Source organism: Salarias fasciatus, chromosome 17, assembly GCF_902148845.1.
Source record: "Salarias fasciatus chromosome 17, fSalaFa1.1, whole genome shotgun sequence".
In the NCBI taxonomy this organism is placed as follows: Eukaryota; Metazoa; Chordata; class Actinopteri; order Blenniiformes; family Blenniidae; genus Salarias; species Salarias fasciatus.
The window spans coordinates 11846521-11870639 of NC_043761.1; the positions used below are offsets into that span (position 1 = coordinate 11846521).

General features: G+C 45.3%; 3 protein-coding genes across 4 annotated transcripts; 2 read left to right on the top strand and 1 right to left on the bottom strand.

Moving 5' to 3' along the window:
• Window positions 1–1533: 1533 nt before the first annotated feature.
• On the top strand, window positions 1534–10705 carry LOC115404327 (proline-rich protein 5-like). 2 transcript variants are annotated; one of them, XM_030113609.1, is made up of 10 exons: window positions 1534–1855; window positions 3287–3369; window positions 4715–4909; window positions 5461–5541; window positions 6374–6480; window positions 7347–7438; window positions 7596–7736; window positions 9267–9411; window positions 9511–9816; window positions 10012–10705. In XM_030113609.1, exons 2-10 carry the CDS (start codon window positions 3344–3346, stop codon window positions 10347–10349), a joined length of 1431 nt encoding a protein of 476 aa, XP_029969469.1. In that variant the 5' UTR covers window positions 1534–1855; window positions 3287–3343; the 3' UTR covers window positions 10350–10705. The 2 variants fall into 2 exon arrangements, with proteins under 2 accessions (XP_029969469.1, XP_029969470.1); XM_030113610.1 differs by having other exon boundaries at window positions 1535–1855; window positions 4724–4909.
• Window positions 10706–10839: 134 nt separating this feature from the next.
• LOC115404322 (piggyBac transposable element-derived protein 4-like) lies at window positions 10840–15704 on the top strand. The gene is made up of 2 exons (XM_030113603.1): window positions 10840–13161; window positions 13584–15704. The coding sequence occupies exons 1-2, from the start codon at window positions 13037–13039 to the stop codon at window positions 15301–15303; spliced, it is 1845 nt and encodes a 614-aa protein (XP_029969463.1). The 5' UTR covers window positions 10840–13036; the 3' UTR covers window positions 15304–15704.
• A 112-nt stretch (window positions 15705–15816) lies between these two features.
• Window positions 15817–23350, bottom strand: napepld (N-acyl phosphatidylethanolamine phospholipase D). Its single transcript, XM_030113611.1, has 10 exons — window positions 23147–23350; window positions 20246–20324; window positions 19493–19606; window positions 19281–19421; window positions 18631–18855; window positions 18446–18549; window positions 18194–18359; window positions 17876–18024; window positions 17665–17779; window positions 15817–17497 (listed from the first exon to the last, which is right to left on the bottom strand). Exons 1-10 carry the CDS (start codon window positions 23242–23244, stop codon window positions 17366–17368), a joined length of 1323 nt encoding a protein of 440 aa, XP_029969471.1. The 5' UTR covers window positions 23245–23350; the 3' UTR covers window positions 15817–17365.
• Between the last annotated feature and the right edge of the window lie 769 nt (window positions 23351–24119).

Consider the following 24119-nt stretch of genomic DNA (forward strand, 5'->3'; position numbering starts at 1 on the left):
TGTGGTTGATGCAGCGGCCTGTACATGAGATACTGGATGCTGCTGATGTGTCCAGGCAGAGATCATCACTTTGGCAATGAAAGGCTCTTGAGTCACAAAACACACACACACACACATGCACACACACACGCATGCAGCAGCCTGTGCAGCTGCAATAAAAGCACTCAGTCTAATGTCCAGTATTTTTATGTAATTATCCAGAAATCCAACATCTGGTTCAGGTGACGGAGTCCAGGACAGTTTCTTCACACATTTTTTGTACAAACTTTACCACCATGTTCCGCTCATGTTGTGACTTTGCTACACGCATGGATAATGCATTTTCTTTACCTCAAATCATCAAAGTCGCTCAATCGCCTAAAACTGATTTAATGAAGAAGACGATGAGCTGACTGAGCTCAGATGATTCCCTCTGTCACCAGATCTGAATCCAGCAGAACAAGGATCCAAAGTGACTCATGAGATGACTTGCAATGTGTAAAACACACTTACATGTACACACGAATCACTTCTGTCTGAAGGATTTTAGATCAGCCATATTAAAATAAATCCAAACTTTTTCATTATATGTTTTGCACAAAAAAGTGTGAGAAGTTTCAGAATGTACTCAGATGTCTGCACATTTTAAACAACAGAAAAAATATATTTGTTGTTTTTTTTATTTATAGGTTAGTATATGTGAGTTTAAATTTGCTATGAATTAAACCATATCACAAGGTCAGAAATGGCCATTCAAATTGTCATTACTGTACAATTACAAATAAATGTACAGAATATTGAAGTGAAACAAGAAATTCTTCTTCTTAAAAATCTTTTCAGATTATTTGCCATTTTTAATCACATTTATTGCAATGTTAATCGTAGATACTTCATTAAGTTTAACTTGTTTAAGTTAGAAAAGAACAATATTACTATTAGAGTGTGTAAAATGAGTCGACTGTACACAAATGTTGGTTTAAATATGTTGCATTTCTTTGTTGAAAGAATTGAATTATTAGCTACAAGCATACGCATAAAGGGGAATACGCATTTATTACAATTATGGAATTATTCAGATGGAACTCATCATGTGAAAAAAATAATGAATATGTGATGCAAATTGAGGATTATGTACAAAAGACATTGCTCATTCAAAGAAAAACAAGCCTAATAAATTTAAAAAGAAGGACAAAAAATAGCTAAATTATGACCAAAAATGGTTGCTTTGGCTCTGACATCTTTCAGGTGTGCAAACTGCACTGAACCATATTATTTATATTTTATGTTGTTTTAAAATGACATTATTGCTACCTTTTGCAACATCAGATAAAGGGACATGGACATACTGTGATATCATTACAGCACAAATCTTCATGTTTCAGTTAAAATCAAAGTCATTTATTGATGATCTGATCCAAATTTAATTGTAAATGAGCATGATTCAGATGCAGGAGTGTCAAACATCTGTCCCACATGGTTTTAGTGAAGTACATGCAGACATGAGGGAGGGTCATCCTTCACACCACACCAACACAAACCTGAAACATTTTCCACTGACAGGCTGCGTCTCCAACCACCAGCGGACCTTTTTACGCACAGCGCGGTCCGTGTGCGCGCAGCTCTCTCTCTCTCTCTCTCTCTCTCTCTCTCTCTCTCTCACTTCCTCTCTGGAGGCTGAAGCCGCACTGACAGCTCCTCGCGCGCCTCGGCTCTCTCTCTCTCTCTGGACAGCACGCGCCACCATGACGCGCTGAAGATCTGGACTGTTTTCCTCATCACGCAGACTCCGGAGTTATTTCTGGCTTTAACACCGCGCTGTGTTTTGACTTGAAGAGCACTTTGGGTGAAACTTAACGAGGAAGACGTCTGATGAAAAGTGAGTAAAACTCCAAACTTTGGAATCAGCATAAAACCCTCCAGACAAGAATCACATTCTGCGTCTTTTAGGTAAACCGTCTCCGTGTTTTCTTTGTAATTCACAAATTAAACCAGTTCATTTGACACCAGCTGCCCTGCAGACTGACAGCCCGGAGGAGTGTTTTGTCAGACCGGTTTCTTTCCCAGCAGCACCTCCAGCCAGAAGCTGGCAGAGGAGAGAGTCCGCTGCAGGACACAGACATTTATTTTAGCACTTGTCTGGAGCAGGGTGGTAATTTCCCTGCTGTAGTGTACTGCCAGTCTGCAGTGTGTGTGTGTGTGTGTGTGCTGTGTTTTACAGCTGAAGCAGATTATGGGTGTTAATTTTCAGCAGTGGAGACCCTGATATCTCCTTACAGTGCAAACTCTGCTCTGCTGAGAGAGTCAGGAGGAGGAGGAGGAGGAGGAGGCTGAAGTGTGGTTCTAAATGAGTGGGAGATGAGATGAAGGTCTGGCTTTATTCCTGAAAATCTGCCCAGATGCTAAAGCAGAAAGTCTCAAACACTCATAACCACATTCTGTGTGACCGCACTCCTTGTGCCCTTAAGCAAGTCATTAAAGCAGTCTGCAGTGTGGTGTGAGGGAACGACGGACAGCCGAATGCACGACACACCGATTAAACCGTGAGTGTGTGTGTGTGTGTCATTCAGTTCAGATACATTTCCCTCCACTGGGCCAAGCCTAATTCACCAGAGCTCCAGTGAGTCACAGACATCCATCCAGACACAATTATGGCTCTAATATTCACTTTTTCCCCTCCAAACACACAATGAGCGAGGTGCCTGGACTCATGTTTTTCACTTGGCTGATACCGACCTGTTGATCTACATGGAGACTTGCTTCCATTAAGAGAAAAGTCACTTCTTTTAACTTGTTCTTTCTTACTGTAAAATCCATCTGAAGTGACCTGAAAAGACAGCAGAATATGATGTGAAGTTGTTTTCAGGCTTTGTAGCCAGAAATCATGACCCAACCGGTCGCTTTCAGACCCCTAAATATCTTTACTTGTTAATAAAGTGAAGGGCATTGGCTCGGATGTCTGCGTGTGTCATTCCATCAGTGTGTGTGTGTGTGTGTGTGTGAGACCGGGTGAATAAGGGCATTTGGGTCTGTGGCAGGATCAGGTGTCTGCCTCTACCACTTTACTGTAATTTGATTAGAATACAGTGTTTCATTAGCCGGACGGGGAGCAGAGACACCTGTCTGACTGTCTGAGAGTCTCACTCTATATTTTTTGAGAAGTTTCCATTTGACAACCTGTGTATAACCCAAGAACCTCTGGTAGAAATGAACTGTTACGATCCACACTGCTCTAATAAAACAAAAAGGTGGAACAGCCTGCATGGGGACTCATCAGTGCATCCGTTCATCTTTTTCCATTTTCCTCCAGATGCTGATTTGTCGGGCGCCGTAGCAGCCTGGTCGCAGGCCGCCTGCAGGGGCGGACATGGAGCGAGAGGGCTCGTTCAGGAGGTAAAAGCAAGCGCTCGCTCTTCACTCGCAGTTTCACCGCAGCTCCGCCACTTCTCTTTTCTTCCACTCTTTCCTTTTGCGGCTTCCTCCGTTCTTCAGGTGGACGAAAGTGTAAAACACCCTCGCCGCATTCCTGAATGAGCTCGGTCCTGCTCTCATGCATGTGGACCCCCCCCCCCCCGTTCCCCCCTTTTGTTTAGTAATTAGGCTGCGGCCTCGTCACGCTGAGCGCTTCCTCTGGATTCAGGCCCGAAACACAGAAAGCTCTCGGCTTCCGGGGATCATCCTTTTATTCCGAGCATCTCCTCATTTTCTCTTATGCTGTGTTCACCTTGTTTGAGGAAACCTGTCCCCACTTTGACGTGGGCTGCTTGTGTGTGTGTGTGTGTGTGTGTGTGTGTGTGTGTGTGTGTGTGTGTGTGTGTGTGTGTCACAGCCCAGGGCTCCTGTTTCTCACACTGACCTATTTATTTGGAGTAGAACTAAGAGTGAGGTTGACAGACAAACCAACAACAAACACACCTTCTGTCCTCCTCTCTCCGTCCCGTCCGCTCTTGTTTCTTTATTTTGACCTTTTTGTTTCTGATCAGCATCTTGCGGAGACGGATCATTACAAACGTCTTATAAACAATGATTCCAGCTCCTGAATGCAGCTTCTGTCCGTTCCGGGCCCCTCAAACAGATGGAGACAGGAGAGGAAGATGGAGTGAAATGTGTGCCACCTTTAAAACTTTCCCCTCCCTCTTTGGCAGCTCTTGAACCTCAAAGGGTTCCTTTGTTCGCCGGGCACAAAAGCTCCCGGGGTCACGTGGCCGCTGACTGGCACAGGCTGGCAAAGGGAGGTGAAGTTAGGGAGAGCGGGGGACAAAGAGATAAAGGTGGGAGGCTTAAAGAAAGGAAAGAGAGAGGAAAAGAAGAGGGAGGAAGTGGGAGAGAGAGAGAGCCAAACGAGAGGCGTCATTCACATGAGAGTAACAGACATGGAGTGGGGATATCTGCTTCCTCTACAGTTGTTAGAGTAAGTACAAACCGTGTGAGTCTCAGACTCGAGACATTTATTTTATTTTCTTCAGCTCCGTCCAGGGAAGCAGATTTAATTACGTTGCAGAGATGATATATCTCCTGTGTTGAATAAACAAGGTGGATGCAGTGAGGGTATATCATATCTTTGTCTCTCCACAGTCTGTTTAAGCAGCAATAAGTGTTTTTTTTCTTCCTCACACAGTACTCTGAGTCTGACCTTTCACCCTGTGTGGCATAAAATAGGTTGTAGAACTCGGCTGTTGCTTTTCACGTCCCGTAAATACGCCGGGTCTTTATTAGTGTTCTTTCTTTCTTCCATTTGGCTTTCAAGGAGTCTCCACAGCAAGCTGAGGCTGGGCACCGGCTCGTCCTCCAGCCTGACCGACCTCTCGCAGGCTAAACAGGCGGCCGGCGGTGGCGAGAAGGGGGCGGCGGGGGCCGCCGGGCTGGTGGACGAGTGCAGCCGGGACAAGGGGACCCAGCAGAGGAGGGCGGGGGCCAACGCCACCTGGAACAGGTCAGAGAGCTTCGCCGCGCTGTTTTGTGAAAGTCTGGGCTTTATGTTTGTGCGCGAGCCCTTCAGGCATTTATTGTATACAAAGTGTTTGAGTCGATGTTTTTACAAACATCAGCAGCTGGAAGCTGTGTCGGGGCCATTATCCACGCGATGAATAGGAAAGTCTTTTCAGACATACACACATCAGCTCTCTCAGGCTCCCTCAGGGTCCATTACGACTCTTTTCAACTGATTCTGCCTCAAAGATTTCTCTCTGCTTCCCTCCACTCTGTCTTCTCTGTGGTTGTTTTGACAGTGTTTCGGCTTTATTTGACACCGAGTGGCAGATAGGAGCTGTCATCTGAAGCTCCCTCTGATCTTTAATGAAATAACTCTCCACAATCTAGTTTTTCTGTGAGACTTGCACAGGTTCATTATTAAAGATCAAGAGTAAAAATAATCTTCTGGTGGGACTATCATGTGTGTATTTGGTGCAGCTGTGGCTCAGATTGCAGTGAGGGTCTTCCTGAATGTGACTAACATTTAATGTTGCACTTTGTGTTTATTGGTAGCATCCACAACGCAGTGATCTCCGTTTTCCAGAAGAAGGATCTGGGAGAAAATGAACTCTACACTCTGAACGAAGGTGTCAGGTTAGTTATATTTGAACAAAGATATCTTCACTTTGGACTTTTCTTGTATAGCTTAACTCTGTGGGTCACCTTGTGATTTTGTGCTTTTTAAATGACCCCAGCTGAGTCCGTAAAGGTGTAAAATATTGACTTCGTGCAGCTCTCCTCTCTCAAAACAGCTAAATACCTCCAAATAAGTCACAGTAAAGGGTGAGGTTAGTCACACACATGAGCCAAAACACACTGTTGTTATTCCGTTTATGAACAGTTGAGCATTTGTAGTTTGTGGAAACTTTTCAGAAAAATCATTTAAATGATAAAGCCTGTCTGTGTTCCTTCTATTGAGGAAAAAAATAGATCAAGTTTTGAGTTATGATTGGTCTTTTTTTTTTTTAGCAAATAGTTACCAGTCTTTGCAAAGTTTTGCTCACTGGAAAATCACAGACGCACGTTTGTCTTTGCAGAAGAATGAGCTTCTTGTGCTGAAAAGTTCACTGTTGCCTGGATTCTATCAAACTCTTTGCCAAAGTTTCTCACATTCTGCTCCTGGTAACTTGTTTCCCAGATGATCATATAATGCGGGTCTACCTGTTCTGGTACCTGTTCCGTCAGCCTCGATCAAAGGTTACATTTTTATAACAGCAGCAGAGCCGTCCTGCTGATCCCAGCTGGCCTCTGTTTACAGACCGTCATCTGGATCTGCTCCATGAAGAGCTCGCGCATCGCCGTAGCCTTTATTTACTCTGCGAACGACGCCGTTTCTCATTTCCTCAGCTTGCTGCAGTAGTTTGGGGTTGTGTGACTGTGAGCCGGTTCGGTTCGCCACTTGACGCGAACCGCTGTGTTTTTGCAGGCAGCTGCTGAAGACGGAGCTGGGCTCGTTTTTCACGGAGTACCTTCAGAACCAGCTGCTGACTAAAGGCATGGTCATTCTCCGGGACAAGATTCGCTACTATGAAGGTTATCCCGAGTTATTTATTATGCAGTGGAAGAGAAATGGTTACTACTGAACGGAAGACCTTGTCTCAAGTTTTACATTTCTCTCATTTATTAACCAACATTTCCCCTCAGCGTCAGAAAACACTGATCTCAGTGCCAGTCAATGAATAAATCTCAATATGACATAAACATCTGACTAATCCTCCTGATTTATTGAGCAACTCTACTGGTGAACACACACACGGACACACACAGAGGTTGAAGAGGTGAGAACAAGGTTTAAAGTTTTGTTTGCTCTCTTGTGGTCAATAAATGACCTATAATTCATACACACACACTCAGACACGCTGCAGGTTCGTTGTTCATTTGCAGCTCAGTCGTCACAAAAAAAAAACCCAGACAGGAAATGAACCTTTATGTCTCTTGTGTTTCCAGTGCATGAAAACACAAGTTACTGCAGCGCACACACTCAGTTGTTCCTCTCAGCGAGTGTGTGTAACGAGAAATGTGCCACACTGCGGTTAACCCAGAGAGATTTTTTACCTGATTTTGAAGATTTTTCTCAACAATGCAGAGCATTCTTCATGAATTATGAAACAAGGCTTCATATAATGTCGCTTTTACAATCAGTGTTCAGTACAAAGTGATCAGTTATTTGTCAGATTAAGTTTGATAGCTGTTTTTTATTCAATTTTTGGCCAAAAAAACCAAAATTACAACAACATTTTTACTGCAATTTAATTTACAGAAGACTAATATTTGTTCAAAATGTTATCTCTTACATTGAAAAGTCCAACAAAAAGTAAAAGCACATATGTTTATGACAGTTTTCTTTTCATCTCTCTTAATCGAATTCCCCCTGGACGGTCTTCCTGTTGGTTTCTCAGGTCAGAAGCTGCTGGACTCTCTGGCAGACACCTGGGACTTCTTCTTCTGTGACGTCCTGTCGATGCTGCAGGCCATCTTCTACCCAGTGCAGGTACACACACACACACACACACACACACACACACCACCCGACCTCCGTCTCACGTTCCAGTGAAACCGTTTCACTCTGTGTGTGTGTGTGTGTGTGTGTGTGTGTGTGTGTGTGTGTGTGTGTGTGTGTGTGTGTGTGTGTGTGTGTGTGTGTTCAGGGGAAGGAGCCGTCTGTCCGTCAGCTGGCTCTCCTCCACTTCAGGAACATCATCACCCTCAACCTGAAGCTGGACGAGGCCCTGTCTCGCCCTCGAGCCAGAGTTCCTCCCTCCATCATCCAGATGCTGCTCATCCTACAGGTACACACACACACACACACACACACACACACACACACTCCCCCTCCTTCGCCTCTTTTTCCTTGTACCCACGCTCACCCTTTCACACCCGCTGCTCACAGACGTCCCTGACTGATGTCGGGTGAGTCGGGAGGGTAAATGGCAACAGATGGAGGGAGCGGAGCGCAGAAGGGGGCCACGCAGCGTCTCTTGCAGAGGGATCTCACAGGAAGTAATCTCAGTGTGAACACACACACAGCGGAGTTGTCTTCCCATGACCACTCAGCCCCCTCTGCGTGTGTGTGTGTGTGTGTGTGTGTCAGCCTGGGAGAAACTGTGGTGTTTACACAGTCATTTAAAGCTCATGCTTCCTCACAAGACCAGAGAAGAATAATGAAGGAGGTTTTTAAACCTTTGCAGCTGTCGGTTAGTTTTAAAGGTGGATTTTGGGTTAAAAAACAAAAGATGGTTTCATTAAAGAGACACCGAGTGGAGGCAGCCTCCCTGCAGTCTGGACACTGCTGGAGGAAATGGACTTTTCTTGTCCTTCCAGGAGTCTCAGCACGCTTTTATACGATCTTTCATCCATCCACACACGCATCATTCACACACCAGTGGTGATGGCTATCATGCAAGGTTTCAGGCTTCTTGGGGGGGGGGCTTCACTGCCTCGAACACACTTCGACACACAAAGAGGATGAGAGGGATCAGACCACCAGCTCCACCAACACAGGGGTGGAAATGGCTGAAGGACGGATTGAACAATTCTTGAGGTAGAGAATGTACATATCTTCCTATACCTACACCGATTCTTCCATCGGATGGTTAGCAGTCAGGCCACACACTGAACCATCAGTTAGCTTTTATTATTGGTAAATGTCTTCTCACATGTGTGCGACTGCATGCACCGTGTGTCTGTTTCTCTTTGTGTCGGATCTTGTGGTGACTCAGATTTCGCTTCTTTCTGATTCGGGCAGAAAGCACGAAACAAGAAGGCATAGTCTGAAAAGAATACACATATATAAATACTGGTGTTTACCTGCAGTGCTTAACAACACGTGGAAAAAGGCTGGAGTCAAAATGTATGAAAAATGCTGGAAAGTAGGACAGAAAAGGCTTGAGTCGAACACAGATAAAATCCAGTCCTGAATGTGTGCTGCTGCTGCTGCTTGTTTCATCTGTTAGTAATTTCCCTCTCTTTCTGTGACGCCAGCTCACTGAAGTCTCTTCTATTTATGTGGTTTCTTTCTGCGCTGTGGCTTCCATGGACGCAGTAATTCACAGTATCGAAACCTGATTGATCTCTTCTTATTTACAGATGCTGGAGTGAGCCCTGAGTCCATATGTCTTTCCTCCCCCACAGCATGAAAACGTTAACTTTGTGATCTGAACGCCATGAGTTCATCCCAGCTGGAAGCTTACTTCATTTGTTCATTACAACCTGTGACGTTTCAAACAAAAACCCAGCGGCCGATCTTTCATAACGCACTCCAGCTAGCAACGAGTTTTAAATTCTCAACACACGCATGTCTTTATGGTTTTCTTAACCAGGGGGTCCACGAATCCAAAGGTGTAACCGATGATTACCTCCGCCTGGAGTCCCTCATCCAGAAGGTGGTCTCGCCCTACCTCGGGACTCACGGTTTATACTCCAGAGACGGATCCTCCAGTCTGCACTGTTCCTCCTGTCTGTTAGGTCTGTCTGTTAAGCTTCACGGCGTTAATGAAATGTTTTTCACATCTACAATAGCTGGATAAAGAATGACTGAATTCAGGTTTCCTCTCCTTCCTTCAGAGAAGCGTCTGCAGCACTCCTGGCCCTCCAAATCCGGAAACTCTCCCGCCGCAAAGAATCCGGTGGTCCGCTCGAAAAGCTACAACGTTCCCATGCTGACCCCGGTGGTGGAGTACGACCAGGACTCCTCCACGGGAAGCAGCATGAGCATCCGGCGCCACTCCGTCTCGGAGATCACGTCCTGCCTGGAGGAGAACGGCTCCGTGGCCAAGTCTGCCGTCGGCGGCGCCGGCGACTCCGGTCGCACCAGCTCGGCCAGCCTCGGCAGCCACTCCCAGAGCTCCGCCGCCTCGGCCGCACGCTCAGGTACACCTGGCAGAACGAATCCGCCACAGCCTCCAGCACTGAACCCGACTGTGATCAGTCCTTTGTCCAAACACAACGAGACAGACACAGCTGTCAGCAATTAACTGTAATTGTTTTTGGACTGAAAACTGGATAAACTTGCAAACTAAATTTTAAAATGTTTAATTTCCGCGTCCTGTGTTGTCCTCTGTCCAGACATGGCGTCCTCCGGCCTGAGCGCCCGTCCCCGGGCTGCGGACAGCCCCGCGGCCCCTCAGCATCCCTCCCCCTGCCTCCTCCCCGAGCCGTCCCCGGGCGACGACACGCACTGCAGCGGCTCGCTGGTGTCCGACTCCCCCTCGTCCTCCAAAGCGCTGGCACAGGACACGAGCTCGGGCCCCAGCCCGGCCTCCAGCCCGGAGGTCATGGCCGACCACGGCGCGGGCTCGCTGGACTCGGAGCTGGAGCACGACGGCATCTTCCTGGACTTCTCCCGCCGCTGCTCCGGGGGGTCGACGCACAGCAGGGACAGCAGCAGGCAGAGCGTGGCCTGACGCATTCCTCCTGCTGCTTTCCAACACTCTCAGTCATCAGGGAATCCTTCAAACTCAACTATTTTTATATACAATGTTGCTCTTTAACACATAAAAATGGCATTTTTATGTAAATCTGCCACTTTTGCCGTTGTGGGCATCACAGTCCTGTGGTGCGGATCAGTCCATTCCAATAAATTCACATTAATCACTAATTTTATTAGTGGAAAGTCTATAAAAATGCTTATGCTGTTGCCTTTTCTTTCTCAAAGGCGAAGGCTTCAAGTAATTTTATATGTACAATAAAGTATACAGTTTTAACTTAATATGTTCTTGAAATCCATTTAAATTTTGAAATTAAAGTAAAGTTGAAATGTGCTGGTTGCTGTTTTTCCTTAGTTTTTCTGGAACACAGAAGAAATGACCCACTGCTGTACCTACAGACATGAAGCTCCCCATCCTGTATCATTTATTTATGATACAATCACTGGAAAATGTTTAAAGTGATCTTAAACACACTTACTGCAATATAATTTTCCTGCAATCTAAAGTATTATTCACAAAAAATGCTGATCTAAATGCCTGAATTTGGTGATCTTGTGCACTCAGGGATTAAGGTTCAGATTTTGTCTTACACTTGTGATTAGCATTAACTTGTTTTTAGCTGAGAATAAGAAGGAATAAATCAGGAATATAGTGAACAATGTCATTTTCCCTTGAAAGGGTTGGAAGAATAATTAAAAAAGATGTTTCACTCATATAATTCCATTTTTTATATACATGTCAATGATCACCTCTCATCTATCACAGCTGAGAGCAAAAACATTCCAGTAAAAGAAATATGTGGGAGTGGAGGAAAAGACTGGGCAGAGAATAACGTTTGAAGGAATGAAAAGAATGAAGTAAAAAAGACCATTTGGCTCCTCTGGTGATTCGCTGCAGGGTCGCCAGGCTGAGCTCTCAGCACATGTAATGTTTTTCCTAAAATGCATCACATCCTCTGTGTGTGTGTGTTATTAATGAAGACATATCTTGGTTCAGTAGCAGAGTTGGGAGTAAAACACACATTCCAGAGTTTTCAGGAATTCAATTACTGTAAATTAACTAACAAGTGCTGAATGATTCATAAGACAGTAATTTGAAAACTCTGACAAGACCACTACATTTTAACCAAACTGTCCCAGAACAATAGGAAAGAAATGGATTTTTATGGGAATGTTGTTAAAAGAGGCAATTTGAAAGGTATCTTTTTACATTTTTAAGAGGTTGCAGGATATCAATTTTGAAGTCTGCAAGCTAAAACGATGGTATTTCATTATTTTTAGTATATATATATTTGTCTATTCCAGACATACAGTTTTTATACATTAAACTGTACTGTATTTTTGTTGAAACAAGCACAGATTCTTTGCTTAGCAATTACATGTTTAAAATGAAACGTAGAAAACTCAGAATCAGCCACCAGTCACCCGCAGAAGGGACGCAAAACTTAATAAATCAAAATAAATCTAGCCATTTTAGAAGTTTGTGTTCAATCAGCTACATTAAAATACATTTATTAAATGACGGTTTAGTTAAAAAAATGGAAATGAGTTCAATTTTACTTTGCAGACTGTTGGAATATAACTTCAAAGTACCACTAGAGGGCGACAGAGCGCATCTACAGTCTGTTTTGTATTGTATTGTTTTGTTGTAAGCACAACACTTATCTTTTCCCCACACACTCTGTCACTTTTGGGTATTCATTTCTTTTGTAATCTAACATATCAGACACCTCAGCAGTTCATCAGAATGTAACTTTTTCATGTTTTTGATGAAAGTTTTGATGCAAAATTCTGAGGTGAAGCTCCTATAATCACACTCCTATCATCATACACTTGTTCTTCCAAGTTCCATAATTGAAAACTACATCGCCTACCATTATCTTAAAAACAAGAATTAATTTAGTTATGTTTCCCCATTAAACGCAATTTGCTGACAGCTTGAAAAGAAATTCAATTTAATAAAGTTAATCTGCATTATGCGTTTTCGCAAAGGGTGCTGTTTGGCGCGCAGACTAGCGGCTCTCGCAGTGATGGGAAGTCGGGCTCTTTTCAGAGAGTCGGCTTTTTTAGCTCAACTCCCAGAGAAGAGCCAACTCTTTCGACTCCCGGACGACTCTTTGTTGTTGTAAAAACTGATAGCTTGTGGACTGTGGGATGGGGGGGAACGTTTATCGGGAGAGGGGGCGTGGTTTCCGCTCGGACTGTTTTGGTGTGACACTCATTCATTCTCACGTGTTCTTTGCTTGGAAAGCTTGGAGTTCTTTGCTGAACACGCCGCTTCCGACTCCCGCTCTTCGGCTCTTCAAGCTTATGTTTAGTGTTTTTATGAAAATCGCAGTAGTAGTTGGAACCGCCCGCGTCTGTTCGAAAGTTTCGGCGAGACTTGATGCAATTTGAAGCCTTGACGAAAACGTTTTAGTGCCACCTCAGAGCGCAAAACAGCACATTTGGAGTGTTGTGACTGCAGGCTGCAGCACAAGGTAAGAACGCGCCGTGCAGGCAGTAGACATGATTTATTAACTGCTGAATTGTATTGAAATAACAGTTTTACTCAGGCTGTATCATGTGATGCCGTCATTAATCCTGTTAGGCCTGACCATGTGTTCAACATGCGTATTTTTATTCTTTTTTTTTCCCCCCTGTTGAAAATAAGTTCCCTCAGCTATGGAGGAGGAGGAAGGAAACTCCATCTGCATGCAGTATTCATCATCTGAAGATGAGGACCTACTGTTTCCCGACAATCCCATTGAGGATGTGGACTACACTGCCCCGTTATCGTTTTCGGAAAGGTATGGATTGTCTCATAAATGTCATTGTTTTCTGTAGTCACAATGTTTTTATGAACTCAAAATTTATGCAATTGCATTATTATGACCTCATAATTGGAAATTTGAGTGCTGAAAAAAAAAAATTCTGCCTGGGTGCATGTGGATGCGTGTTGACTTCCCCAGCACAGTGTGTGTTTATTACACTGCTGCTCTGAGTGGGGGTCACCCAGACAATTTTTTGTTGTCCATGAAAAGTCACACTTTTATTTCCCACCATGAGTTCTGAAATGAATAGAAAATATAGTCAAGACATTGACGAAGTTAGAAATAATGATTTGTGTACACCTCTGTAGACGTTTAACCAAAAAAACAGACATTTGCAGCGAGACTTGTGAACTAGGCCACTAAATATATTTGTATTCTTCCCCATTTTGGGTATACAGCGATGAAGAGTATGAGCTACCCAAAAAGACCCCGCGGAAGAAACGCGGAAGAAGAACTGCTCCAGGAGAATCACAGCCATCGGCACCTCCCCCCACCACAGAGAAGAGACGACGCTCCTCTCTGGAAAATTCCACTGCAGCCACTCAGCCTACAGAGAAGCCGTCGGCACCTACAGGGAGTGAGACCAGGTGGCGTGACCGAGACGAAGAGGACAGCAAACCTGTCCCGTTCAGATTTGTGCCGGCCAGGACCCCCGGTCCTACGTTTCCCACCACCACAGCGTGGTCTCCCCTCAGCCTCTTCCAGCTTTTCTTTTCAGCATCTGTTGTGCAGAAAATCATTGACAATACAAACAAAAATGCTGTGAGAAGAAAAAACGCTGGGTTGAAATACAAGTGGGAAGAGCTCACCATGAAGGAGTTCTATGTCTTCATGGCCATTCTCCTCTTCACTAGCCTTGTGTCAGTCCACCACAGGTCAGACTATTGGAGGAAGAAATGGCCATACAATTTCTCCTTCCCTGGTGACCACATGACCAGGGACCGCTTTGAGGCCATTATGTGTTCGCTTCACCTCAGCGACCCAAAAGAGGATGAGGAAAATGAGGAAAAAAAACACACCGCTGAGTACGACAGGCTTTTCAAGCTGAAGCCTCTCTACACAGAGATCGTCAACGCCTGTAAAGCTCATTTCCATCCATACCAGAATATCTCCATTGATGAGCGGATGGTTGGAAGCAAAGCCAGGATCAGCATAAAACAGTACATGAAGAACAAACCAACGAAGTGGGGATACAAACTGTTTGTGCTGGCTGATTCAGTAACAGGCTATACCTGGAATTTTTTTATATATACAGGTAAAAGTGAATCCTCCACACCTCACGGTCTGTCCTACTCCTCAGTAATGGACCTTATGCCTTTCTCTGCCCTTGGTAGCGGCTACACCTTGTACACAGACAATTTTTATACAAGCCCCGCTCTCTTCACCGATCTGTTGGCTAAGAAGATTGGCTCTTGTGGTACCATTAGACAAAATCGAATTGGCCTCCCTCAGACACTCACCAATGACCTACCCAAAACGGCTGAAAGGGGGGACATTCGTTGGGTCAGGAATGGCCAGCTATTATACGTGAAATGGATGGACACAAGACAGGTAGCGATGTGCTCCACGGTCCACCAGGCCTACAGCGGACAGACGGTGACGAGAAAGCTGAAAGAGGCTGGGGTGTGGACCAACAAGGTCATCCCAGTTCCCGACAGCATCAAGGACTACAACTGCTACATGGGTGGCGTGGATTTATCGGATGCACTAATAAAATCTTACTCTATCCACAACAAAGCCATACAGTGGTATAAAACTTTTTTTTTCCACTTTGTGGACATTGCAACAGTGAACAGTTACCTGCTGCACAAGGAGGTGTTGAAGTTGCAACGGGACCCCAGCCAGACGCAGCCCTTGACCCACAAGCTCTTCAAGGAGAAGCTGGCCCAGGAGATGCTGGAGTTTGCCGTGGGCTTAGCGGCCCCCCCGCCCCCCTCCACCTCCTGCATGCCCTTATTCAACGACAGCCAGGAAGGTCGGGCCAGGAGGTACTGCAAGAGGTGCCACGACACCGGAACGCCCCGAGTGAAGACGGCTGTGGTGTGTCGGAAATGTCAGGTTCCTCTCTGCCTCACCTCAAAGAGGAACTGCTTCCAGCTGTGGCACGATGGACAGTGATGTATGTGTGTTACTGTCCAGGACAATGTGTAATGTGTAAATAGTTGTTTGGGTTTTATGTGTATGATTTTAATTTTTTTATAGAAGTATTTCTATAGATGTTAAAATTGTATAAGAAGTGAGGGTAACGGCGGTGTTGCATTTTTTTCTACAACATTTTTTTTTTATGTATTTCAGAATATTTACCGGAATGTGTGTCAGTCATATTGCAGCAGTTGTATGTCTTGAAGAAAAACAGGGGGGGTGTTTAAATAAGCTCGTCCTCTGCCCACTCCCTTTCGAGCTGGAGCTGACTCATTCGTTTTTTCTTTTCTTTGTTGCTGTTTTTAGTTTCCTCGAAGTTGAATTTTTTTTTTCTTGGTTGTTTTTTTTTTGTCTGACTTGAAATAAAGACATTCAATTCAAAAGTATTTAGTTTAAGCTTCTTTTTTTTTTTTTTTACAAATTATTTAAAAATCTGTTAAATTTGAATTCAACTTCAGTTGTTTTGTGTGGTTTATTTTTTGAGTACGAAAATAAATAGGGGGCTGGCTGAATTTTCAAAAAACAGCAAAGAAACTGCTGTATTTGGATGTACTGAACATCAGTAGTGATATACAAGTGAAATATATAATTTGGTACATTAGAAAATTCAGATGGCACTGTAGTGTGCCGTCGCCTGACCTGGCTGTACTGAAACCTACCAAATTTACTTCTGCTTCTCTTTCACTGAGTCAACCTTTGTTGAGAGAATGCTCACATATTTGGCTATGATCTGGTGGAGGTTTAGAGCTGCAGCTGGATTTTTCCAAAGAGATAATCATACATGTAGTGGTTATCAGCTACGAGTGGGCTCCTGAGCAGACGGTCCCCTGGGCTCCTGACACCAAGCAAACCCACGGGGGGGGGGGGGGTTCTTTCCCATTTGTCCTGTTTCATGTTAAACAGATGTGTCTCCCCCTGACCGGGCGTAATCTCCAAAAGGATTCTTTGGTCTGGATGCTATTCTTCTAAAATGCATCGGCAGCCACAGGGGGTTGAAGTGGGTTGGGTTGTTGGGAGTTTCTCCTCCTTTGTCACTTCATATGTTAAATACCCGTGTGTCATTAAAATTAGGTTAATTGGTCCTTTTGTGACAGGGCTGAAATGCAGTGGAAATGTGTTTTTAGTGATAAAGTCCTTTTTCAAAGTGAAGAGGGACTTTGCAATGAATTACAGTTGAGCTGGTTACTCATAACATTCTGGGGTATAGGCAAACGGCAGTTACAAAAACTAATACCACAGACTTTGTGAAAAATAATAGTTGTGTCATTCTCAAAGCTTTTGGCCATGACTGTAGTGTATTGAACAAAAAAATCTAATTTCATCTTTGTATGGGAATGGTTGGTGACGTCATTGTCATGCGCCTGCTGCGTTTTGCAGGTCGTTGCACGTCAGGAAAACTCAAGTAAAGCGACTGAAACGCATCTGTCGACTCGTCATTATTTGTGTTGCTAAAAACAGAAGAAGACACAACACAACTCACACAAACTTCACCTACATTCATTTCTCCGTAAGAGCACTGGTGTAACTCGGGCCTGCAGAATTTAACTGGTCTGATTCTGATTGACATTCACATCACGCCGTTTGAAACTCCTCTTTGTGGCTTGTAAAATCCTTCCAGCGGGAACGTTCCTCCTCCTCTGTGCTGACAATGAAATAAATGCACATAAAAAAATGTAAATTACCATTGAATTACCTGTAAAGTCACAGCGTGAGCCCTGCTTCGGGTTACAAACTGAGTACAGTTTTCTTTTGATAGCTGCAGTTTTCAGGTAGTACCACGAAAAAAAAACTAGATTTTTTTTTTCTTTTTTTTAGTTATAACAAATTACGGTAAGTTCTTAAAATTCCTTGGTCTTTCTCATGATCTCATTCACACATTTTCAGTTCTGTAAACCTGTTTCTGTGGGTAGTGCTGTCCATCCATGTGAACATTCAGTTTACAAACAGCGTTACAGAACTTAAGGTGAACTGTAAATATAATACGCACTAAACACAATTTCCTGCATTTTCTAACGGACATATTGTTCTCCATTGTTCATCAGTTGAAGACGTCTCCGTCCTGCGTGGCGATGAGGCGAGACTCGCCGTGATGCAACGTGAAGAAAGACTCCGGCTTCAGTCCTTTCTTCTCCAGCGTCTCTCTCAGACGAGCCGGCGGCTCCAGGTAATACTGCAGGAGGAAGAACAGACGGCGGAGTCTTTCAAACCGACTTCATTCATGCAAATTTACCAGTTTAATGTTTTCACTTTTTGGATTAAAGCTACAGAGCTTTTTATTTCAGCTTCATCATTAGTACTTTTGAAACATCGGCGACTATTTTCTCTGTATACTCGTGCCTCGTAGGCGAGGGCGAAAGTCCCCCAGTGTATCGCCAGCGACTGTTTGGCCTGCAGGTCCTGGTGAATCTGAACAGCCTCCTCCGGGTCTACATGCTGCCCCTTCATCACATCCCTAAAAAAACAACGGACAATATACGACAAGCGTGACTGGTTCTGTGCAATATTATGAGATTCAAGAGAATGGAAGGTGACTGAACTGCGTAAATACCTGGGCAGGTACGCGCCGATAGGAATCGCCGCCAGGTCGAACGGTCCGAAGCGGCGCCCGATCTCCTGGAAGGAGGAGCAGTAACCCGTATCGCCAGCGAAGAAGAAGCGATGATCGGGGCCCAGGATGGACCAGCTGCTCCATAAAGACTGGGGGGGGGGGTAGAGAGACAGAGGAGAATGACAGCGAACTGGTTGTGAAATAATATAAACATTACTTATGCAAAGATCATTTTTAATTAGATTGTCATGACAAAATCCACTGAATCCACCAACACAGGAAGGGAAAAGGCAGCGTGAAGCTTCACCGGCGCGGTACCTTGCAGTCGTCGAGCGCGGTGCGCTTGCTCCAGTGCTGGGACGGCGTGCAGACGAACGTGACGTCGTCGTGGCCGGGGACGCAGTTCTCCTCCCACCAGTCCAGCTCCATCACGTTCTCACAGCCCATCTTCACCAGCCAGTCCATCAGTCCCAGGGGCACGAACCTCATGTCACAGAAGATTATCGTTTCAACATTGTGGTTCTGTTTGTTTTGGCTGACAGTGTGGCGGTGGGCTGCAGGGCCGCCTACCAGCGTAGCTCCCCTCCGAAGCGTGCGTTAAGGCTGGCCACAGATCCCGTGTCCAGGTGATCGTAGTGCGAGTGGCTGATGACGACGGCATCGATCCGGGGAAGCTGGAGGGAACAAGGAGGAGCTAGTGAAGGTCCGTGTTCTCCGTATGAGATGAATCGTTAAGAATAAGAGCGGTGCCGGACCTGTTCCACGGTGCAGGGGGGCCCCCGGTACCTTTTGGGCCCCATGAACTGCAGGGGCGACGCCCTCTGGCTGAAGATGGGGTCTGTGAGGACGTTGACGCCGTCCATCTCCACCAGGACGGTGGCGTGGCCCAGCCAGGTCACCCTGAGCCCCGGGCCGGACTCCGACAGGTCCGGGTTCTGGACGAAGTACGGTTCCAGCACCGGGAGCTCACTGTCCAGGACCTGAGAGACACCAAACGACGAGGATCAGAAACTTGTGTAACTTACAGCTTTGTCTAATGTTACTCATTCAAGCCACATGTCCAGTATAATTTACAATGAACGATCAGCTGATAAATAAACGCAGCGTGCGCCCGAGGGGTTACACATTTTTCGATCGCGGCCTCTGAAGCCGGCTAAGCCTCCACTGAACTCAGCGAGGTTTCCAATCGGAGCTAAAAATACCGGGACAAAGGGCGGCGTTTCTATGAAAACTGAAAGTCAGCTGATGATTCCAGCAAACAGATCCGTCCTGCATGTCACACAGCCGCAAAGCCTCATGGGATTGATCCACTGATTGAATTGGTTGATATAATCTGATTCAAACAGGACAAACTGATTAAAAAGAGTTCAGAAGAAACAGAAAAAACAATACAAAAATGACCCACCTCCTTGCTTGTGGGCACATTGCTGTGGTTTTTATCAAACAGCAGGAACCTGAGTAGCAGCGGATAGGAAGGAAACTGCCAGGTGGGCCACGGGTTGATCCAGCGGCCATGTTTGTCTCGACAGGACTTTGTGACTTCCTCCTGCAGTCGGAGCATTTTTAGTTTAACACGCCACCATCCACCGAACAGCGGATGACAGGAAGTGAGGCTACCTCCAGCCTGTAGTCCAGCCGGAAGCTCTTCCTGGAGGAGCGGGAGGAGCTGCTCTTCCTGGGCGTCAGAGGGTCCGACTCTCCGCCTTCAGCGCCTCGCAGGGCGCCTCCGTCCTGGAGTCAGGGTGCAGACAGTGACGGAGTTCATGCACGGTCATCCAGCACTCATCAAACTACCGAGTTATGCAACTCAATTTCCAATGTTGGCTCCGGCTGAGGCAACACTGAGAAAACACATAACCGAGGCCTTCAGGGAGCTTCCAGCTCAACAATCCTGCATTCTTTTAAATTCTCCCCCCCCAAAAAAAATGAGGCAGATTCAAGAGAGCTTTTATAACATGAGAACTATTCCGCATACTCATCCTTACCAAATCCTTGCCCCTCCCCATTAAATATTATTCTTTGTTGCCCTAAGCTCAAAATGATGCAGGCAAAAATACAATAAACAAATCATCGAGTCAGATTTTACAGAGACTTAACAAGGTTTTTATGCAACTTTTTTCCGCCGTATAGGTGACACTGCTCCCCTCACCCGCCCCTCCTGGAGGAAGACTTCAGCTGGATTTGGCAGTGTTTGCCTTCAACAGTCAGCACGAGAACATAAACGGTGCAACAGAGGCTGTAAATAAGCTTCTTTCACATTCCCGTCAAGACTCTTCAAGATGACTTTTGAAACATTAACTTCCACACGGCCGCATTTATTCTCAAAATGTAAATAAACCTGGATTTAAGCTGGTGCGAAGGATGGATTACCTCCATCGAGGCTTTGGGGTCTTCCAGAGCCGCTCTGCCGGAGGATGACGGCTTCTCCATGGCCTTACCACCTCCAAACCTGGAATACACACACACACACACACACACACACAGAAACACACAGAGACATGTAACGCTAAAGCTTGTGTGTAAAACGGATGATAGCCAGGATCCACTTCACCTTTATTCAGATGAAACCATGATGAGATAAGGTCTTGGTGTCCAGAGTGCACTGCATGCAGTGGTTGAACCTTTGTTCAGACCGGGATCAATCCGCTGGCGTAATAATAAATGTTCTAATAGAACATTTTTTTATAATATCAATTTGACAGCTGGTGGCCAGAAGTCATTAAACACAAAAAAAATGTATGAAAAATGAAGAAGCGAAGGAGAAAACTTCGCAGAAAAGGCACAGCTGGGGTCAATTAGGAGCAAGAAAATGCCAAATCCTGACACACAGAGACAACACTGTCATCCGCCTAATTGTTCGTATTCATCACAAATTACATCGTTGATATAAGACCCAACGGCATGACTGCATGGCTGGCTAACCAAAGAGAAACGCCTTCATTTTCAAAGATGTGGATATCGATAATGGATCCTGTGCCATGCAAAAAGGGAAATGCAGTGCACTGTTAGGGGAGTAGAGGGGAGTTAAAAGCCTGACGTGCACTTTGCCCTCATGGGGGAACTCCATACATTAACGCTATGGCATGCTGATGATGCACTCAGCCTCATGAATGGACTCGGCACACAGACACGGGCCGAACAATGGCGCTCTGTGTGGACCACAACCAAAACAAAGGTCTGTGCAGCCGGGCGGCGTGCCTGATGTGCTCATGTAAACACCAAACACACACAACAGTTGTGCTAATTCCTGAGACAGGTGTTATTTTTGGAGGATTTTTTTCCCCCCCCAAAATGGCATAAATACAATCGTGTTTCACTGCTTTTGCTTCAGTAATAAATTTCCCTGTTCGCAGGAAATACTTGAATCCTCATTTAGTGTTTGAAATGAAACATCATGTCAAGATGCTGCTGCACACACAATACTAAACAAACAAGCAATCGTTAGATGGAATATTGCGATCATAATGACTTGAAATAATAATAATAAACTTAAATTAATGAAGTTAATTTCACTGTGCTTTGGGGATCTTTCAATTTCTTTTTCTTTTTGTGACCATATGTTGATCTGCAGCTCCCACCAGAAGCAGATCACTGATGACTCGGTGTTTCAAGCTGTTCTCTCCTTGTTTTTCTGACTTCTGTCCTGCTGGATGAAATGGTGTTGAACTAATAAAGGGGAAACACGGTCAACTGACAACACAGTCCTGGGAAGTCAGACTCCATCTGTTTGATTACACGCACAGTGCATGGAAACAGAGTATATATAACATTCTTAATGTAACAGTGATGGACATACAATATATCCTACAGCTTTAACACACATTACTGGCTGCAAGCCAAGAGATTAAAAAGACACACACAGCAGTGTAAGAGAAAGTGAACTGTTTCCTGCTCACGGTGAGACACATGACAGGAAATCTATGCAACAGACATGAAAAATCTGCCTGCAACACAATATGAGTCACTACCCTGTCAAACAGGCCACACACGGAGAAAACAGGCTCTGATGTTTCAGCAACATATCAGCGAAGGGAACGTGTCCTGTAGGGGCAGATAGTGGTGACAGCAGGGCAGAGGAGATTAAAGTGCCCCACTGCCCCCGGATCAGGCTGCAGGCCACCTCCACGCACGCTGCACCCGCATCGTCCGGTCCATTTCTATGCGTTTCCACAACTTACCTGTGAAGTGGCGCACACCAGAGCTCCAGCGGCCGCGTTCCCGACGAGGAGTCGCGTTTGTTGCATGAGCCTGGCGCGGGGAGGGTCGAGCCTTTAGGAGGAGCCGCGCGCCTCAGTCCGCTGCTCCATGACCGCAGCGCGACGTGAGGCCGGGGAGCGGGCGATGAGACGGCGGGGAAACGGAGGGCAGACGCAGGGAGAGGAGGAGAGGAGGACCGGAGGAGGAGGAGGAGGAGGAGGACCGGAGCTCCGTACCAGCTCCGTCTGTCTGACGTCGGCGCTCAAAGCCTCGCGCCACGTGACCCGCGCGACAAACACTGCGGGCTGTTATAAATAACCACAAACCCTCCAAAACTCCTCCACGCTCACAATCTGCCCAACCTGTGGGTTCGATCATCACTAGAATATCACAATGAAAATTATTTTTATTGTCAGTTCGATTGGGTGTGTGGCCGGTCAGGGGCGTTTCTACACGCTCCAGGGGCCGCAGGGCAGCAGGCGCCCCGGGGGCAAGATCACCGCACACACAATCACAGGTTCCTCACTGTTTCATAACATGCAGGAAACTTGCTTCACTTTACTGCCTGTTGCACGTCTGGAGTCATACTGCACCGTTCAGACTGGCGTGTTTACACTCAGGACGAAGAACTGCGATCAGCCGCACTGGAATGATGCGTTTTGTTTATCAGCACATTTCAGGACAGAGAGGCTGAGAGAGGAGGCAGGTCTGAGGCTGGGTGTGTGGATGTGGAGATTTTGCAGTGAACACATTGTTGGGTTTTGGATCCAATGAAGTTCATGGAGAGCCAGAGTTTTGTGATGATTTAGGTGGGAGAATCTAATTATTCATCATCTGGTTTGGTCAGATTTCTCGAGTTTTAAAGGTAATCAGCAACAAGGACAGGGTAAACAATAAATTAAGTCTATTTTGTGTTATATGAAGTATGATCATATTATGAGAATAAACTATTTTGGAGCTGTGTGTGTGTGTGTGTGTGTGTGTGTGTGTGTGTGTGTGTGTGTGTGTGTGTGTGTGTGTGTGTGTGTGTGTGTGTGTGTGTGTGTGTGTGTGTGTGTGTGTGTGTGGACTCACCCTGAGCTCTTCCACCTGATGAGGGTCACCTGAGCAGAGTTCAACCAGAGGAAACCCACCAAACTCCTCACCCGCAGCTGCACAGGCTTACACAGCATCCTTTCCGCTCAAAATGCCCACTTCTGCTCATATTTACTAAGAAAAAGTTCTAAAACAAAGCAGCCAGAAGACATAAAGTTAGAAAAGTTCTTGCTGTGGTCTGAGTTTCACTGCAGGAGGAGCTGAGAGAACTTCCTGTAAGATGCTTTCACTGACCCTCGGAATTTTTAGTTGTCCGTCCTTACTTTCCCGCGAGGTTTGATTTTTAAAAAGATTTTTCTAACAACAAAAAAAGCAGCGTTTATTGTTGACTTGTAGATATTGTAAACCCGCTTATAGAGCCGAAAATAATTGCACAATCTTGTAATCTGCAGTGGAAATATCTTACAGAAGCATTTTTTTAGACACCTGTGGCTTTAACTGTATTCTCTTCACGGAAGTCCTTAATTCACTACTTTCATTTTCAAAAAAACTTTTTTTCCCCAATTTCCACCTAATAAAAGTTTGGTCTAGAAACGCAAACATACGTAACCTTTAAAACGCGCAAAACACAGCTTAAAAACTAATAGATATTACAATTATGACTGGCTACAGTTTAGAAAGCAGGGCTAGATGGAGGATTACAATTTAAAAGGGTGTGCATAACAGGAATCCCATTTCTAAGCTCAGATAGATTATTCAAATAAAATAAATTCAACTGTAAATCTCAAATATCATCTCATAAAATTAGAATCTGTATGAATGTTTTTGCTGTTCTGCCTTGGAGGGTTTGCTTGTCATTTTTGGTGATTTGAGTTACATCTGCTGTTTCACTTTTTAGTTTATTCCTTCTGCGCACACACGCGCGCTGGTAGACTATGACAACTGTACAAACAATCCCTGAGCACAGACTTAAACCCAGGTTATTTTTAACATGAGGCAAGACTGCTGACCA

Bases quoted from the DNA above. Each gene is read 5' to 3' on its own strand.
- LOC115404327 (XM_030113609.1), top strand. From the start codon at position 3,344: ATGGAGCGAGAGGGCTCGTTCAGGAG. The intron at 4,910-5,460 runs GTCAGAGAGCTT...GTTTATTGGTAG, and splicing joins GCCAACGCCACCTGGAACAG to CATCCACAACGCAGTGATCT. The intron at 7,737-9,266 runs GTACACACACAC...TTTCTTAACCAG, and splicing joins AGATGCTGCTCATCCTACAG to GGGGTCCACGAATCCAAAGG.
- LOC115404322 (XM_030113603.1), top strand. From the start codon at position 13,037: ATGGAGGAGGAGGAAGGAAACTCCATCTGCATGCAGTATTCATCATCT. The intron at 13,162-13,583 runs GTATGGATTGTC...TTGGGTATACAG, and splicing joins CCGTTATCGTTTTCGGAAAG to CGATGAAGAGTATGAGCTAC.
- napepld (XM_030113611.1), bottom strand. From the start codon at position 23,244: ATGCTGTGTAAGCCTGTGCAGCTGCGGGTGAGGAGTTTGGTGGGTTTC. The intron at 18,856-19,280 runs GTGGGTCATTTT...GGTGTCTCTCAG, and splicing joins ATGTGCCCACAAGCAAGGAG to GTCCTGGACAGTGAGCTCCC. The intron at 18,550-18,630 runs GTCCGGCACCGC...TGTTCCCTCCAG, and splicing joins CCCCCTGCACCGTGGAACAG to CTTCCCCGGATCGATGCCGT.